General features: G+C 49.0%; 1 protein-coding gene across 1 annotated transcript in view; it reads right to left on the bottom strand.

Moving 5' to 3' along the window:
* Positions 1-16,637, bottom strand: part of LOC142244214 (beta-Ala-His dipeptidase-like) — a 72,545-nt gene that overhangs the window by 25,840 nt on the left and 30,068 nt on the right. The window contains exons 5-7 of the mRNA XM_075316420.1: positions 3,568-3,730; positions 1,827-1,915; positions 1,196-1,390 (exon numbers count right to left, since the gene is read on the bottom strand). Of these exons, the coding sequence (XP_075172535.1) occupies positions 1,196-1,390; positions 1,827-1,915; positions 3,568-3,730 (447 nt within the window). The remainder of the gene's footprint in view (positions 1-1,195; positions 1,391-1,826; positions 1,916-3,567; positions 3,731-16,637) is intronic.

Raw genomic sequence — 16,637 nt, 5'->3', positions numbered from 1 at the left:
AATGATGATGTCATGCTGGGCTTAAAAATCAGAAGACGTGCTAGGAATTTTGGCAGGTAGGAGGAAATTCGATCAAGTGATCATGTCAGTAGTCCATAGCTGTCAGATGAGAGCCCTGTGAACTACTGTATCTCCTGCCCGCTAGCAGGTACATATGCCTAACTTAGGGCTTCACAACCGTAATGATGATGTCATGCTCGGCTTATAAATCAAAAGACGTGCTAGGGATTCTGGCAGGTAGGAGGAAATTTGATCAAGTGATCATATCGGTAGTCCATAGCCGCTGGATCAGAGCCATGTGTGGTATCTCCTACTCACTGGCTGGTAGGTACTGTATGCCTAGCCTAGCACATCATGCTGCAATGATGATGTCATTCTGGGCTTATAAATCAAAAGAGCGCTAGGGATTTCAGCAGGTAGAAGGAAATTCGATCAAGTGATCATGTCGGTAGTCCATGGCAGCCGGATGGGAGCCCTGTGAACTATATATTACCCGTGGGCTGGGACGTATGCCTAGTCTAGTGCACCACATGGGAATGATGTCATGTTGGTCTTATAAATCAGTAGAGGTGGGAATTTCGGCGGGTAGGAGGAAACTCGCAGTGCTCCCACCCAGTGACTTCTGATGCAATCACCGGACCAGGATTCTGTGAATCGATTCACTCATCAATAGCTAATATAACAGAACATTAAGTTTCCATTTTTATCGAATGATTTGTCATCAGAAAAATCCCATTAAAATAAACATAGTAAATGGCTTTGTAAAAAAAAATAAGAAAAAAATCAGAGAACAGAAAAACAAAATAAAACATATTAGTGTCCAAGCCCTTGTTACCATCTGTCCCCATATGTGTTTCTGCAATGGAAGCCAGCACCACAAGAGTCCAGTAGGCAAGGGGCTCACTGGATCCCTAAAAGGAGCCCCTTAATGTCTATTAGATACATGTACGGGAAGAGGGTGATACATTTCATATCCTAAACTTGCCAGGAGTTTGTAGAAAACTCATAAGGGGATATCACTGTGCTGGTATATTAGACAGCAAAGGGTTTATACAGACGTTTATACTGAGTTTGGGCACAAGGCCCCCTGCTGTCCCTGTATCCCCAGCCATGTGCTATGGATTTTTCTGATATCTGTAGTTGGTACAACTAAAATAAACATCAAAATCTTACAATCCAAAAGTGACATAATTACCTCAATAAAGAAATATGCATTGCCTCTTGTTCCATATGTCAGGGCAGGTTTTCTGCTAAGCCACACATTATCTGAGATGACAACATAGTCAACATCTGAAAAGAAATCCTCATGTCCTGTAAGCAGCTCCTCTAAACCAGGAGAACCGGTTTCCTCTACTCCTTCTATGATGAACTTCAAATTTACAGGAATATCCTAAAGTAATTAAAAAAATATTTATTTTCGGGTAGTCGTCCATGTGCATTACATTAATGAAGAGGAAATTTGTCTAAAAGACACATCATACAAATATTTATTAATGTTTAAGGGATTGTTCACCCCAAGGACATTTTTTAGCAAGCTCTACAATTTGCTAGAGCTTTCCAGAGTGTTATGTACACCCCACGTGGATGCGTCTCTGCTTGCCCGTTCCATTCACGAACTTGTGCATCGTGGTCCCAAGCCCACTTCAACTGTCAGACACACATACTGTATGTTTTCTATTTAGCTTGACAGTAGAATATAAAGTATTGGAAATATTGGTGGAAATCAAGAGGAAAAAATAGCAAGTGACCTAAATTTACTTAGTCAGGTAGGTTCACTATTAAAAAATTAAATATCTAAACATTTGCATTACAAAGAGATTTTGTACCTTTTTTAGGGCTATATAGGTGTCTATGGCATGGATCCAGGCTAGGACAGGGCCTTTGTTGTCTGTAGCTCCCCGTCCATACAGGTTTCCTTCAGGTGGGAAGATTTTGAAATATGTTAGCAGATAATATCAAGTGATGCAGATAAATATTCATGAGAAATCACATATTGATGGAAATTTCCAGGTATTTCTATTAAACATCATAAACCATCACTAAGTATTCACTTATTTGAGGGAACTTGAACTTCCCTGAGCTTAATAAACTGCAAGGGTTTGATCTGTGGAAGCGGCAGGGACTTAAAAAGATACAGCAACTGATTGACGGGGAGAATTAAGATGTTTGAGGTTCTTAGGGGAGAATTTGGTATCCCAAATAGCAGGTTCTTTCTGTACTTGCAACTCAGGCATGCTTGTGAGATGCAGTCTAGATTGATGAGCTTGTGGCTAGTAGATCATAGCCCGTTATTGGATATCTTGGTGGCAGGTGGAGATTTAAATGGGGCAGTGTCTTGGTACTATATGTATTTCTAAGTGGCCAAGGGCAGGCGACTTGCTGGCTTAGAGAAAAATGGAGAGAGACGTGGGTCCTATTACTACAGATGTTTGGGAGGAAATACTTTAGAACAGGGTTCCCCAACTCCAGTCCTCAAGGCTCACCAACAGTGCATGTTTTCAGGATTTCCTTAGCATTGCACTGCTGTTGGAACCAGCACCTGAGCAGGTAATTACATTAACACCTGTGCAATACTAAGGAAATCCCAAAAACCTGCACTGTTGGTGGGCCTTGAGGACTGGAGTTGGGGACCTCTGCTTTAGAACAATTCCCTTACTGTCGGTCGGCGAGTCACATAGGCTATCGCAGTTATTTCTAATCCATAGAGTCTATCAAACTCCAAAGTTTCTATTTAAAATAGGGGTAAGTCCTGACTCGTGCTGCTGGAAGTGTGGCCTGGTGGATGCGGACCTTATACATCTCATGTGGAACTGATCGCGTTTACGGAGATATTGGACTGCTGTCCTAGATCTTATAGACTCTGTACATGACTGTCAGGATGACTGAAGTCCTCTGACATGTATCCGGGGGTATACTGTGGAACTCTCGATTCAGGAGGGTCATAAGTTAGTTATAGAACATATACTGTATCAGGCATGGAAGACCATAGTGTCCTACTGGAAAAATGCCACAGCCCTGGGGGTTAGAGAATTTATTAATAATATTAATAATATCATTAGACTAGAGAAATATGTCTACCAGAAAAGAAAGGCATACAAGAAATTTGAGAACCTTTGGGTCCCGTGGTTAGATACACCAAATTTGGCACTGATAACTAGAGCTCTGTTATGGAGCTTGTTCTAGTTTGCCATTGTGGAACACAATTTTAAGATGGGAAATAAAAGAAGGATGCGTTCTAAGAGATTGTAAAGAATGAAGAAGAGTGGTTGTTGCAAAAAAGGACTAATTCTAATAGTTCGGAGTGTCAGACTCTGTACTTTGTCTTGGTGTAAATGTAAATGTTTCAGAAACGGATTACTTGTTATGGCTATCGTATCCTCTGGATGGAGGGAGGGGGGAAGGGATGGGATGGGGTTGTTTTCTTTAAGTATCTCTACACATTGTGCTTTATTTGTACATGAAAACAAAAAGTGTTTAATAAAAAATTATCAGATTAAAAAAAAAAAAAACTTCATAAACCTTGCTAGTGAAAATAGGTAAAATACTGAAATGAAATATAATTCTGACCATTCGTTTCAGTCATTGTGTAGGGGTCAGTCTTCCAGCCGTCCTCTTTTTTTGCAGGTTGAATATCCACGTGTCCGTAAAAACAAACAGTCGCCTTATCAGTGTCATTTCCCAACTGGGCTAGAATGGCTGGAGGGAACTTAATTGTTTGTCCACCATGAAGCTGTGAATAAACATTAAAGTTAATATTTCGGAGTTCTAGTCACATATTATCTCAGATTGCTGACTTGAAAAAAATCATTTGCTCCTGAAATACTGACAGAAGTGGACACCTGACATTTATCCATTTGTGAAGCCCCACAGGTGTTGTGTCGGTGCATTACCTTCAGGGACTCCACTCAGCTGGATCTTGTCACTGGTAGGAGATCTTCTATCTGTCGTGACGCCACTCTCAGTATTGCGGTCAGTGGGGACCGCCACTGCAGGTTGAGGGACGCCTGGGGCTGATGGTAAGTGCAGTTAGTTGGAATAGCCTCCTGAGAGTGAGGCAAGCCCCAGGGCCCTGTGTAGGTGCGTAGTACCACAAGGCGCAGAATAACTCCACACAAGCAGAATGTCTTTCAGGGGTTTTACTCACAGAAGGTGGCAGAGTGAGTAACCCGGGCGTAGCTGGGATGAACCAGGCTGGAACCAGGTATCCTTCAGGCTGACTTGTGAGGGTGACTACTGACTCGCCTTCCTTAGCCCTTCGGTGGTTTGTGGTGACCCCGACTTTTAGTCCCTATGGGGGTCACCCAGGGAAGTTGCTGAAGCCTCACTCCCCTTCGTTTGCCGTTTGCTTGTGGCCTGGACCAGCTCACTCCAGCTGCTTGCCTCCTGTGAGCTATGGGCCCTAACTGTGGCTACGTGGCTGCGGCTTTTGTGGTGTTGTGGCGTGGGCTTTGAGAGCCCCACACCGGCAGGTTTAGCAAGGAAAGGTGGATCTATCCCCGCATCGGGATCTGCCGCCCGTTTGGGCCTGGTTCTCCCTAGCAGTCTCCTTACTTCCCACTCTGTGCTCTCTCTCTAGCTGGAGATGGGTTTCGGGTAGCACTCCTAGGTGACCGTTCTCCCCCGTCGGTAGCCACTGCGCGGACGCTGTCAGACTACAGCAGCCCAGGGGAAGGGGTCAGCTCTCCTCGGAGCTCCCTGGACTCTGCTCTGAACCGGCTCACATCTGGGACCTTCACTGCTGCTCCTGTCAGAGCTTCACTTTCCTGCTCCTCACTCCTCCACACTCTGCTGCAGACTGTTTACTCCTCCTTCTCTTTTCCCTTTTGTGCCTGCCTACGCCACCTAGCAACCAGATTCTCTTACCACACCCCTTGAGAGGAGATGGAGGCTTTTGGCCCCCTCCACTATTCCAGTGAAGGTGAAGGCTTTTAACCCTCCTGGGATCCCCAGGGGTCCTCTCATAGGTACATGTGTGAGACCTGATCACTATGCGCCTGTGTAGTCACACCTCGGTCAGCCTTCTGGATTACCTGTATTGTACTGTCCCCAGCATGGGTGCAGTACTCAGTGGTGCCTGACCAGGTCAGGGGCGCCACATTCCCCCTTAGTTATCACCAGCACGTCCTCGGGCTGCAAGACAACATTTTAAAATGCATAAAACATTAAAACATGTAAAACATTTTTAAAAGCACCAGGTACCATACATCACCACCCTCCACCCACAAGTCCGTTAACCCACCCAAAACCCTCTCACGTTGGCCGCGCCTTCAGCCACTTCTGGCAGGATGTAGAGGCGGCTTTCATGGTTTGGTGGTCTCAGGGTATACCTGGCCTGGTGGAGCCGCGCCTTCAGCCACTTCTGGCAGGATCCAGAGGCGGCCTCCACAGTTGGTGCTGACCAGGTACCCTCTTTGTGGTGGAGAGCCAGGCCCCATAAACAGGCATGCTCTCTGGTTGCAGGTAAGCCAAGGCCCTATATACGGACGGGCTCCCTGGTTGCAGACGAGCCAAGCCCCTAAACAGGCTGACTCTGGTGGTGGTGGTGCCCTCTGGTGTTACTATTTACACTGCGAGAGTTTGTGGCTATAGCCAGTTCATAGCCTTAAGGTTCATTTCTCACATCAGTTTATGTGGGCACATCTCTTAAACTTTAAAACGTTGCAAAAACAAACTTTTCAAACTGGTAACTTGCTTACTTTACTTGAACTTATGCAGACTCCTCTTCACCAGGGCTTGGGCCTGTAGGGCTGCGACACCTGTTGCTTCCTTGACCTTTTTCTTCATCTGTGGTAGTCTCATCAGTGGGTTCTTTGTCTTTTCTTTCTTTATCGCTGTCTTTCCTGTTTTCTTCTTTAGGACATGGTGCTACATCTAGCGCGTACCAGCCTCTTTCGCCTTGATGCATGGTAAACTGCACTGTGTCTCCCATTCTCAGGTTTCTTCCAGGATGTCCTCTGGGCAAATTAGCTCTGACGTCTCTCCTATCGACAAAAATGCCTTCTTTGATACCAGGTGCAACGATGAACCCGTATCCTGACTTCAGGCTAAAGTCTTCCACAATTCCTCTACAAAGGGGTCCTCTGACCTGTGCTTTGGCTCTTCTCAGGAACCGTTTTTCTTCTAGGTCTCTGGCCGTTATGTCATCTCTTTGCTCTGGGGATGGCGGAGCAGGTGACAACTGGTTTCGGCTACGGCGCCGTGTCTTGCGGGCTTGATTCTGCTGGGTGGCTGCTTCACTGCTGGCAGGCTCCCAGGTGAGGTTGCTGGATAAATCTTCCTCTTCATCCCAGCGAGAATATGGCAACATCTCCGTCTCTGGGCATGGATCCACTGCTGGTGGCTCCTGAGTCAGCTCCTCAGCTTCCTGGCCTCCCCTCCCCCTTAGTTCTTCTGAGCACTCCTTTGGTGGCAGTGCTGGGGATGGACTTTCTTCAGCAGGCCCAGGCAGGGATCTCTTTGGCATGATGGCTGCAGGAGTCGTCTTGGGGGTATGCGGAGGGAGTATGTACTGGTCCACCAACCATTGTGGAAACTTGGCCTCCATGTCAGCCTTCAGCTGCCAGTATGCGGGGTCCTCCCCCAGCGTGGGCTTTCCAGCAGGGACCTCTTTGGACTGGGGAGCGGTGTCTGCTCTGGCCTTGCAGGCCGGGGTAAATGGTGATGCAATCTTATCTTGGCGGGCCGCGCCTGGCATGGCGGCGGCCTGGTCTTGGCGGGCCGCGCCCTGCATGGCGGCGGCCTGGATCGGCGTCGCAGCTGCGATGGGATCTGTGCAGGCTGGGCTGGGCGTCGCTGCAGCGATCGGAGCTTGGCGGGCCGCACCAGACGTGGCTGCGGCCTGGTTCAGCACCTCACTTGCGGCGCGGACGAGCGTCGCTGCTGCGGTGGGGTCTTGGCGGGCCGGGCCTAGCATGGCGGCGGCCTGGGTTAGCGTCACACCTGCGGCGTGGATGAGGGTCGCGGTGGCAGCCGGTTCTTTGCGGGCCGGACTGGGCGTCGCTGCAGGGACCGGGTCTTGGTGGGCCGAGCAGGGCATCGCTGCGGCGGCCTGGGCTTGGCGGGCCGCACCTGGCGTGGCTGCGGCCTGGCTCAGCGTCGCCGCGCCGGGCGCCTCTTCAGGGACTGCGGGCGTGGCAGCAGGGGTCGGGGCACTCGCGCTGGCAGGGGTATCACTGGACTCACCCATCGGTGGCAGCATCGGGGTCTGAGTCGTCACCGCCCGATCTGGCACTCGGCGCGCGGCTCTCCCCTCATAGGCCTGAACCGCGGCAGCCATCTCCAGAAGTTCCATGCGTTCTTCTCTGATCTGCTCCACGACCCGGGTCTCCAGTCGGTCGCAGAACTGGGCCAGCTCCCGATACCACCAGGCAGCGGAGCCCGGTTCTGGGTTTCTGCGGTCAGACGCCATTTCTTCTGCGCCCTCTTCTGTACGATTTCCCAGCAGTGGACTCGTCGTTGCCTCTAGTAACAAGCTGTTCAGTTTCCGCTCTGCCTCTTTCAGCAGCTCCTCTCCCAGCAGCAGGCTTCTGGCTCCCTTTCTGTCCCGACGTCTCTGAACGCTTCCGCTCTCTTCACAAGCGAGGTCAGAACTCTGCAGGGGATCTCTGGGTAGCCACACCTCTTCGTGGGCGGTAACTTCTCCCAGCGCGGGCTGCTGTTGTTTTTCAGCGCGCTTTTCATGGTGGCAATATGGCGGCGCTTCCAATTTTTCAAGCGGACCGCCCAGGCACATGGTCACCTGTCTGAACAGGTCTAGTCCTTATCCTGTTCGTGACGCCAGATGTGAAGCCCCACAGGTGTTGTGTCGGTGCATTACCTTCAGGGACTCCACTCAGCTGGATCTTGTCACTGGTAGGAGATCTTCTATCTGTCGTGACGCCACTCTCAGTATTGCGGTCAGTGGGGACCGCCACTGCAGGTTGAGGGACGCCTGGGGCTGATGGTAAGTGCAGTTAGTTGGAATAGCCTCCTGAGAGTGAGGCAAGCCCCAGGGCCCTGTGTAGGTGCGTAGTACCACAAGGCGCAGAATAACTCCACACAAGCAGAATGTCTTTCAGGGGTTTTACTCACAGAAGGTGGCAGAGTGAGTAACCCGGGCGTAGCTGGGATGAACCAGGCTGGAACCAGGTATCCTTCAGGCTGACTTGTGAGGGTGACTACTGACTCGCCTTCCTTAGCCCTTCGGTGGTTTGTGGTGACCCCGACTTTTAGTCCCTATGGGGGTCACCCAGGGAAGTTGCTGAAGCCTCACTCCCCTTCGTTTGCCGTTTGCTTGTGGCCTGGACCAGCTCACTCCAGCTGCTTGCCTCCTGTGAGCTATGGGCCCTAACTGTGGCTACGTGGCTGCGGCTTTTGTGGTGTTGTGGCGTGGGCTTTGAGAGCCCCACACCGGCAGGTTTAGCAAGGAAAGGTGGATCTATCCCCGCATCGGGATCTGCCGCCCGTTTGGGCCTGGTTCTCCCTAGCAGTCTCCTTACTTCCCACTCTGTGCTCTCTCTCTAGCTGGAGATGGGTTTCGGGTAGCACTCCTAGGTGACCGTTCTCCCCCGTCGGTAGCCACTGCGCGGACGCTGTCAGACTACAGCAGCCCAGGGGAAGGGGTCAGCTCTCCTCAGAGCTCCCTGGACTCTGCTCTGAACCGGCTCACATCTGGGACCTTCACTGCTGCTCCTGTCAGAGCTTCACTTTCCTGCTCCTCACTCCTCCACACTCTGCTGCAGACTGTTTACTCCTCCTTCTCTTTTCCCTTTTGTGCCTGCCTACGCCACCTAGCAACCAGATTCTCTTACCACACCCCTTGAGAGGAGATGGAGGCTTTTGGCCCCCTCCACTATTCCAGTGAAGGTGAAGGCTTTTCCCCCTCCTGGGATCCCCAGGGGTCCTCTCATAGGTACATGTGTGAGACCTGATCACTATGCGCCTGTGTAGTCACACCTCGGTCAGCCTTCTGGATTACCTGTATTGTACTGTCCCCAGCATGGGTGCAGTACTCAGTGGTGCCTGACCAGGTCAGGGGCGCCACACATTGACCTGTATTTCTGAACTGTTTGGATAACCCTGGATCAGACTCAGTTGTCCTCGAATGATAAGATCATGGACAACACTGGCTGAAAAGATTCTTCATATGTGTTACCCTGTAGCCAGTGACTTTTTTATGGATCTTCGCCATTACCATTGCCACACTATGGTAGTTCAAGTCACATTTTTTTCACTGCTAGCGACATAAAATCAATTGACCACATACAGACGAAAACAGAGTATGAGAACATATTTACTTAATGTGAGTTTAAAAGTTAAAGGGGTATTCCCTACTCTAAGATCCGATCCCAATGTGTAGTACGTGTAATAATAATACTAGCAAATACCTCCAACTTGAAATGTAGTATAGTTCTCCTGATATAGCCATGTCTCTTACCTCATGTGCAGGGCATTGCAGCTTAGGTATCTGTGGTTAAGACCACCAGCAACTAAACTAACCCCAATTGTTGGGGGTTTGACCACTGGGACCCCCACCAACCCAAATATCTGGAGCCCTGAAAATCCTGTGTGGGGTGTGATTGGATTAGTGGTCGGTCATGTGCAGTGCCCCTCTATTCATTCTTATAAGAGGGCTGAAGACCAGCCGAATGCTGCACTCGGGTATCTCCAGTGGTCGCATTGAAAGTGAATAGAGCGGCAGTGCACATGATTCACAACTGATTCATTTACACATTAAAACAAAAATTCCCCTGATATAATAAAGGAAACTATGACAATTTTTCCGCTATTATTAAAATTTTCTTTTTTTATTGATTAAATGAACACATATAAAAATACAAAGCAAACAAAAAAAATGATTGTCAGAAAATCATAGGGTACTTCTCAATGCAAATGTGAGGTACCTGGAGTGTATAAAGTTATTGCACTATCCCTTTAACACATGATCAAGGACTGGACATATTGCATTGCATCATTCAAGCAAGTTGGATATATTTTTAGCCAAAATATATTAGTAACAGTATATAGTAAGAACCCAAAATAGCCTATCACTTAACCATTAGTCTTAACATAACCTGCACTGTTTACAGTAGCAATTATGCTATGGTATCAACCATGACGTTATTTGGGCTGTATACACACATCAGTTTAGATAGGGACAGTCATTCCAGCTGTATATGTATACAGACCTAATAACGTCATGGTTGATACCATAACATAATAGATACTGTAAACAGTGTAGGTTATGTTGGGATTGCTGGTTAAGGGATAGGCTATTTTGGGTTCTTGCAATATACTGTTACTAATATAATCTGGCTAAAAATATATCCAACTTGCTTGAATGATGCAATATAACATGTCCAGTCCTTGGTCATATGGTGAATGCTTCAAGTGTAGAGTTTCGTATGTCTACGGTGTTAAAGGGAAAGTGCAATAACTTTATACACTCCAGCTCCTCAGTTTTGCATTAAAGGGAACCTGTCACCACTTTTTTGGACTATAAGCTGCGGCCACCACCACCGGGCTCTTATATATAGCATTCTAACATGCTGTATATAAGAGCCCAGGCCGCTGTGACAACATAAAAAACACTTTATAATACTTACCTAACGGTCGCTCTGCGGTGGAATAGGGCCTAATGGGCGTCTCCGTTGTCCGGTGCGGACGCCTCCCCTTTCGGCCATCTTCGTCCTCTTTCTGAAGCCTGTGTGCATCACGCGGCTACGTCATACACACTCGCCGGTCCTGCGCAGGCGCACGACGATACTTTGATCTGCGCTGCTCAGGACCGGAATGCCGGCGAGTGTGGCTGACGTCGGACCCGTCATGCACCACGGCTAGAGAAGAAGGAGAACAAAGATGGCCGAAAGAGGAGGCTCCGGCACCGGACAATGGAGACGCTCATTAAGCCCTATTCCATCACAGTGCGACCGTTAGGTAAGTATTATAAAGTGTTTTTTATGTTCTCACAGCGGCCTGGGCTCTTATATACAGCATGCTGTACATAAGAGCCCGGTGGTGGTGGCCGCAGCTTATAGTCCAAAAAAGTGGTGAAAGGTTCACTTTAAGAAGTACCCTATGATTTTCTGTCAATCATTTTTTTTTGCTTTGTGTTTTTTATTACATGTTGCATTTAAGTAATAACAAAAGAAAAATTTAATGATAGCAAATGTCCTGGTTTCCGTCATTATATGTTTTGTTTTGATATTTCAATAGAGTGACATAAGAAGATTATGAGATTTTTGATGTTAAATTGCTTCATTTACATGTCACACGGACTCCTCAAAGTCCCAGTTATTGTGATTGGTTGAGATCCCGGTGGTCGGACAAAATCGGGAAATTATGTTATCGGATGGATAGTGGATGACTTCCAAGCTTGAGAATAATTAGAACTTTTTATTTTGTTTCCAGAAACATCAGGAGTAACTTTACTTTGGGGTAAATGAGAAGGACTTTGATAGAAGTCACAAAACCCAGGAAAATTCCTGCATTTTGATCCAATATTATAAATAGTTAATAGTGATGAGCGAGTACTAAAAAGCTCGGGTGCTCGAAGCTCGGGCCGAGCCTCCCAAGATACTCGTGTATTCGGGCCGAGCAACGAGCCCAATGTTATCCTATGGGAGACCCGAGTATTTTTGTGAAATGACCCCCCGGCAGCATGGAGAAACCCTAAAAATGGCACAAAAGTCTCAGAAGAGTGCTCAAATGACATGGCAACAGCATGGGGAAGACCCCTTGAAGCATTTATCACTGAAAAGTCACAGCTGTGAACAATTTTGTCCGCGTTTTACGCCATTTTTACGGACTCACCAGAAAACCTTCCAAAATGACCCCAAAATGATTTTTCATGGCGGAAATGTTAAGGGCACATACCCAATAGTGAGATAGAGCTGGTGTATGTTACTTTTTGAGATTAATACATGAAAGATTTTACGTGAAAACATTGTGTGGCACTCCGATGTCCCTGAGAAGAGACGTACATGAAGGCCTCTTGAGTCTAATGTGCCCATTTTGAGGAAGTGAGTCTTTGTAGTATTTTCCTTTGCCAGGGCAGTCCAAAATTGTGAGGTTCACCAATGCCCCTGCACACAGACGTGCATGAGGGCCTGTAAACCTGAAGTGCCCATTGTAAGGAAGTGGGTCTATTTCAGTATAGCCCTTTGCCAGGGCAGCCAAAAATTGGGAGGCTCCACATTGTCCCTGGATAGAGACGTGCATGATGGCCTGTAAACCTGAAGTGCCCATTGTAAGGAAGTGGGTCTATTTCAGTATAGCCCTTTGCCAGGGCAGCCAAAAATTGGGAGGCTCCACATTGTCCCTGGATAGAGACGTGCATGATGGCCTGTAAACCTGAAGTGCCCATTGTAAGGAAGTGGGTCTATTTCAGTATAGCCCTTTGCCAGGGCAGCCAAAAATTGGGAGGCTCCACATTGTCCCTGGATAGAGACGTGCATGAGGGCCTGTAAACCTGAAGTGCCCATTGTAAGGAAGTGGGTCTATTTCAGTATAGCCCTTTGCCAGGGCAGCCAAAAATTGGGAGGCTCCACATTGTCCCTGGATAGAGACGTGCATGAGGGCCTCAAAACATTAAGTGTCCATTTTAAGGAAGTGGGTGTATTATAGTATAGCCCTTAGGCAGGGCAGCCAAAAATTGGGAGGCTCCACGTTGTCCCTGGGTAGAGACGTGCATGAGGGCCTCAAAACATTGTTCCCATTGCAAAGGAGCGGGTCTCCTGTCATTGTAATGTCCATTCTGCAAAGAATGGGCGAAAAAATTTACCACTGGGGGTATACCTGAAACAAAGGCCTAAGTATTGCAATTTGTAACGGTCATCATCATGGTGGCGCATGAGGAGAAGGAGGAGCAGTCCAGCGATTATCCAAAGTCCAGAAGTGTGTACCCATGGGTGAGTGGAGGTACATGGCAAACTTTAAATTCCGCTCTCATTTGCTGGTGGTGTGGTGAAGTCTGTCCCAATCCAACCCTTGTTCATCTTGATCAGAGTCAGCCTGTCAGCATTTTCAGTTGACAGGCGGGTGCGTTTATCTGTAATGATTCCACCTGCGGCACTAAAAACACGCTCTGACAAAACGCTAGCAGCAGGGCAGGCCAGGACTTCCAAGGCGTAGAGAGCCAATTCATGCCACGTGTCCAGCTTGGATACCCAATAATTGTAAGGCACAGAGGAATGTCGGAGTACAGTTGTTCGATCTGCAAGGTACTCCTTCAGCATCTGGGCAAACTTAGGATTTCTTGTGGCACTACCCCGCACCTCAGGGGCTGTGGTACGTGAGGGGCTGAGAAAACTGTCCCATATCTTAAAGACTGTTCCCCTACCTCTGGCGGATTGGACTTGTGCCTCTCTCGGCTGTACGCCTCGGTTGTCCACTGATTCCTGACCTATGCCGCTAGCGTTTTGTGAGGGGAATGCTTTGCCTACTTCCGTGAGTATGGCCTTCCGGAACTGCTGCATTTTGGTTGACCTCTCCTCCACGGGAATAAGAGACAAAAAGTTCTCCTTGTAGCGTGGGTCTAACAGTGTTACCAACCAGTAATGATTGTCGGCCAAGATGTTCTTAACGCGAGGGTCACGAGACAGGCAGCTTACCATAAAGTCAGCCATGTGCGCCAGACTCTTAACAGCCAGGACTTCAGTAGCCTGACCAACAAGATGACTGAACATGCTGTCCTCCTCCTCCTCCTCCTCCTCCTCCTCCTCATCTACCCTGTCCTCTGGCCAGCCACGCTGAACCGAGGATATGACTGGTGTGCATGTCATATCCTCAATTTGGCCGGAGAGTTGCTCCATGTCTTCATCCTCCTCCTCGTCATAGTCCTCCACTGCACGTTGTGATGAGACGAGGCTGGGCTGTGTGTTATCACCCACACCCACTACTGTTTCTTGCTGCAACTCATCGCGCTCCGCCTGCAATGCATCATGTTTGTTTTTCAGCAGAGACCGTTTTAGAAGGCAGAGTAGCGGTATGGTGACGCTAATAATGGCGTCATCACCACTCACCATCTTGGTGGAGTCCTCAAAGTTTTGGAGGATGGTACATAGGTCTGACATCCATCTCCACTCCTCAGGTGTTATGTGTGGAGTTTGACCCATTTCCCGACGGCTTAGGTGATGCAGGTACTCAACAACTGCCCTCTTCTGCTCACATATCCTGACCAACATGTGCAGAGTTGAATTCCAACGCGTGGGGACATCACACACCAGTCTGTGAGCCGGAAGATGCAAACGGCGCTGAAAGCCGGCAAGGCCGGCTGAAGCAGTAGGTGACTTTCGAAAATGTGCAGACAGGCGGCGAACTTTTACCAGCAGATCAGACAGCTCTGGGTATGACTTTATAAACCGCTGAACCACGAGGTTGAGCACATGGGCCACGCATGGAACATGTGTCAGCTGGCCTCGCCTCAAAGCCGCCACCAGGTTCCGGCCATTGTCACACACGACCTTTCCTGGCTTTAGGTTCAGAGGTGTGAGCCAGTGATCTGCCTGCTGTTTCAGAGCTGTCCACAGCTCTTCTGCATTGTGGGGTTTGTCACCTATGCAGATTAGCTTCAGCACAGCCTGTTGCCGCTTCGCCGAGGCAGTGCTGCAGTGCTTCCAGCTTGTGACTGGTGTGGAGGGCACAGTGGATTAGGATGCGCAGGAGGAGGAGGAGGCTGAAGAGCATGACATTCCGGAGCTGTAGAGTGTGGGTGAAACACTGACTGAGGTAGGGCCTGCAAACCTTGGTGTGGGAAGGACGTGTTCCGTCCCTCGCTCAGACTGGGTCCCAGCTTCCACAATATTAACCCAGTGTGCCGTCAACGAGATGTAGCGGCCTTGCCCACAAGCACTTGTCCAAGTGTCTGTGGTTAGGTGGACCTTGGGTGAAACAGCGTTGTTCAGGGCACGTGTGATGTTTTGTGACACGTGGTTATGCAACGCGGGGACGGCAAACCGGGAGAAATAGTGGCGGCTGGGGACCGAGTAACGTGGGACAGCTGCCGCCATCAGGTCACGGAATGCTTCTGTCTCCACCAGCCTAAAAGGCAACATTTCCAGCGCAAGCAGTCGCGAAATGTTAGCATTTAGAACTGTGGCATGTGGGGTGTTGGCAGTGTATTTGCGCCTGCGTTCAAAGGTTTGCTGAATGGATAACTGAACGCTGCGCTGGGACAAGGACGTGCTTGATGATGGTGTTCTTTCTGCGTAGGCAACTGCAGGTGCAGGAGTGGAGGAGGCTTGTTCGCAGGCAGCATGGACAGAGGATTGGCTCGCATGCACAACCAGCGAAGACGTAGCAGTGACATCAGCAAGCACTGCTCCTCGACTCTGTTGTACTTCCCACAAAGTCGGGTGCTTGGCTGACATGTGCCTGATCATGCTGGTGGTGGTCAGGCTGCTAGTTTTGGTACCCCTGCTGATGCTGGCACGGCAGGTGTTGCAAATGGCCTTTTTTGAATCATCTGGATCCAACTTAAAAAACTGCCAGACTCGGGAAGACCTAACATTTGTACAGGCACCTTGTGTCGTCGTGTTGTTCCGGGGAACGGTTGCCTGACTTCTGCCTGGGGCCACCACCCTGCTTCTTACTGCCTGTTGTGATGCTACGCCTCCCTCCCCCTGTGCACTGCTGTCCTCGCTCTGCATATCCTCCTGCCAGGTTGGGTCAGTTACTGGATCATCCACCATGTCGTCTTCCTCTTCCGCACCCTGCTCCTCCTCCTGACTTCCTGACAATTGTGTCTCATCATCGTCCACCACTTGTTGGGACACGTTGCCAACTTCGTGAGAACGTGGCTGCTCAAATATTTGGCTATCTGTACAGACGATCTCCTCATGACCCACTTCAATATGAGCTGGCGAGAGGCCAGAATGTGTGAATGGAAACGTGAACAGCTCTTCCGAGTGTCCAAGTGTGGGATCATTAATGTCCGAGGAGGACGTGTACTCAGCCTGGTGGTAGGAAGGAGGATCAGGTTCAGAAATGTGCGGTGCAGTATCACGGCTACTGACACTTGACCGTGTGGAAGACAGAGTGTTTGTGGTGGTGCCAATCTGACTGGAAGCATTATCTGCTATCCAACTAACAACCTGTTGACACTGGTCTTGGTTCAAGAGCGGTGTACTGCTGCGGTCCCCAAGAATTTGGGACAGGACGTGCGAGCGACTAGATGTGGCCCTTTGTTGTGGCGAAATTAGAGCTTGCCCACGACCTCGGCCTCTGCCTGCACCACCATCACGTCCACTTCCTTGTTCCTTGCCAATGCCCTTGCGCATTTTGCAATGCTGTGCACTGCTGACGTGTATATTCACTACTTGTGCGTTATATCAAAGTTTCTGGAAATTGCACACAAGTGCACCTGTACGCTGCCACCAACAGGCACACACGTGCGGTTTTAAAAACCAAGCACGGACGCAATAAGAACCTAACAGGTTTTTTTGGGGAGCGACAATTACAGACAAGTCAGACACTATCTGGACTGTTTTACACTGTGTACACCAGCCCCAGATATGATGAAGGCTGGTATACGGTCACCACTACCCTGCCTGCCTGCCTGCCTGTATACTGGTACAATAGTCCTGACAAGGACTCTTTTGGTCACTAGCCTGTATTCAGACCTGGCTATACCCTGCCTGTATATAGCAACAATAGTCCTG

The sequence above is a fragment of the Anomaloglossus baeobatrachus genome, chromosome 6 (genome assembly GCF_048569485.1).
Source record: "Anomaloglossus baeobatrachus isolate aAnoBae1 chromosome 6, aAnoBae1.hap1, whole genome shotgun sequence".
NCBI lineage: Eukaryota > Metazoa > Chordata > Amphibia > Anura > Aromobatidae > Anomaloglossus > Anomaloglossus baeobatrachus.
This window is presented reverse-complemented; position numbering and strand designations above follow the sequence as displayed.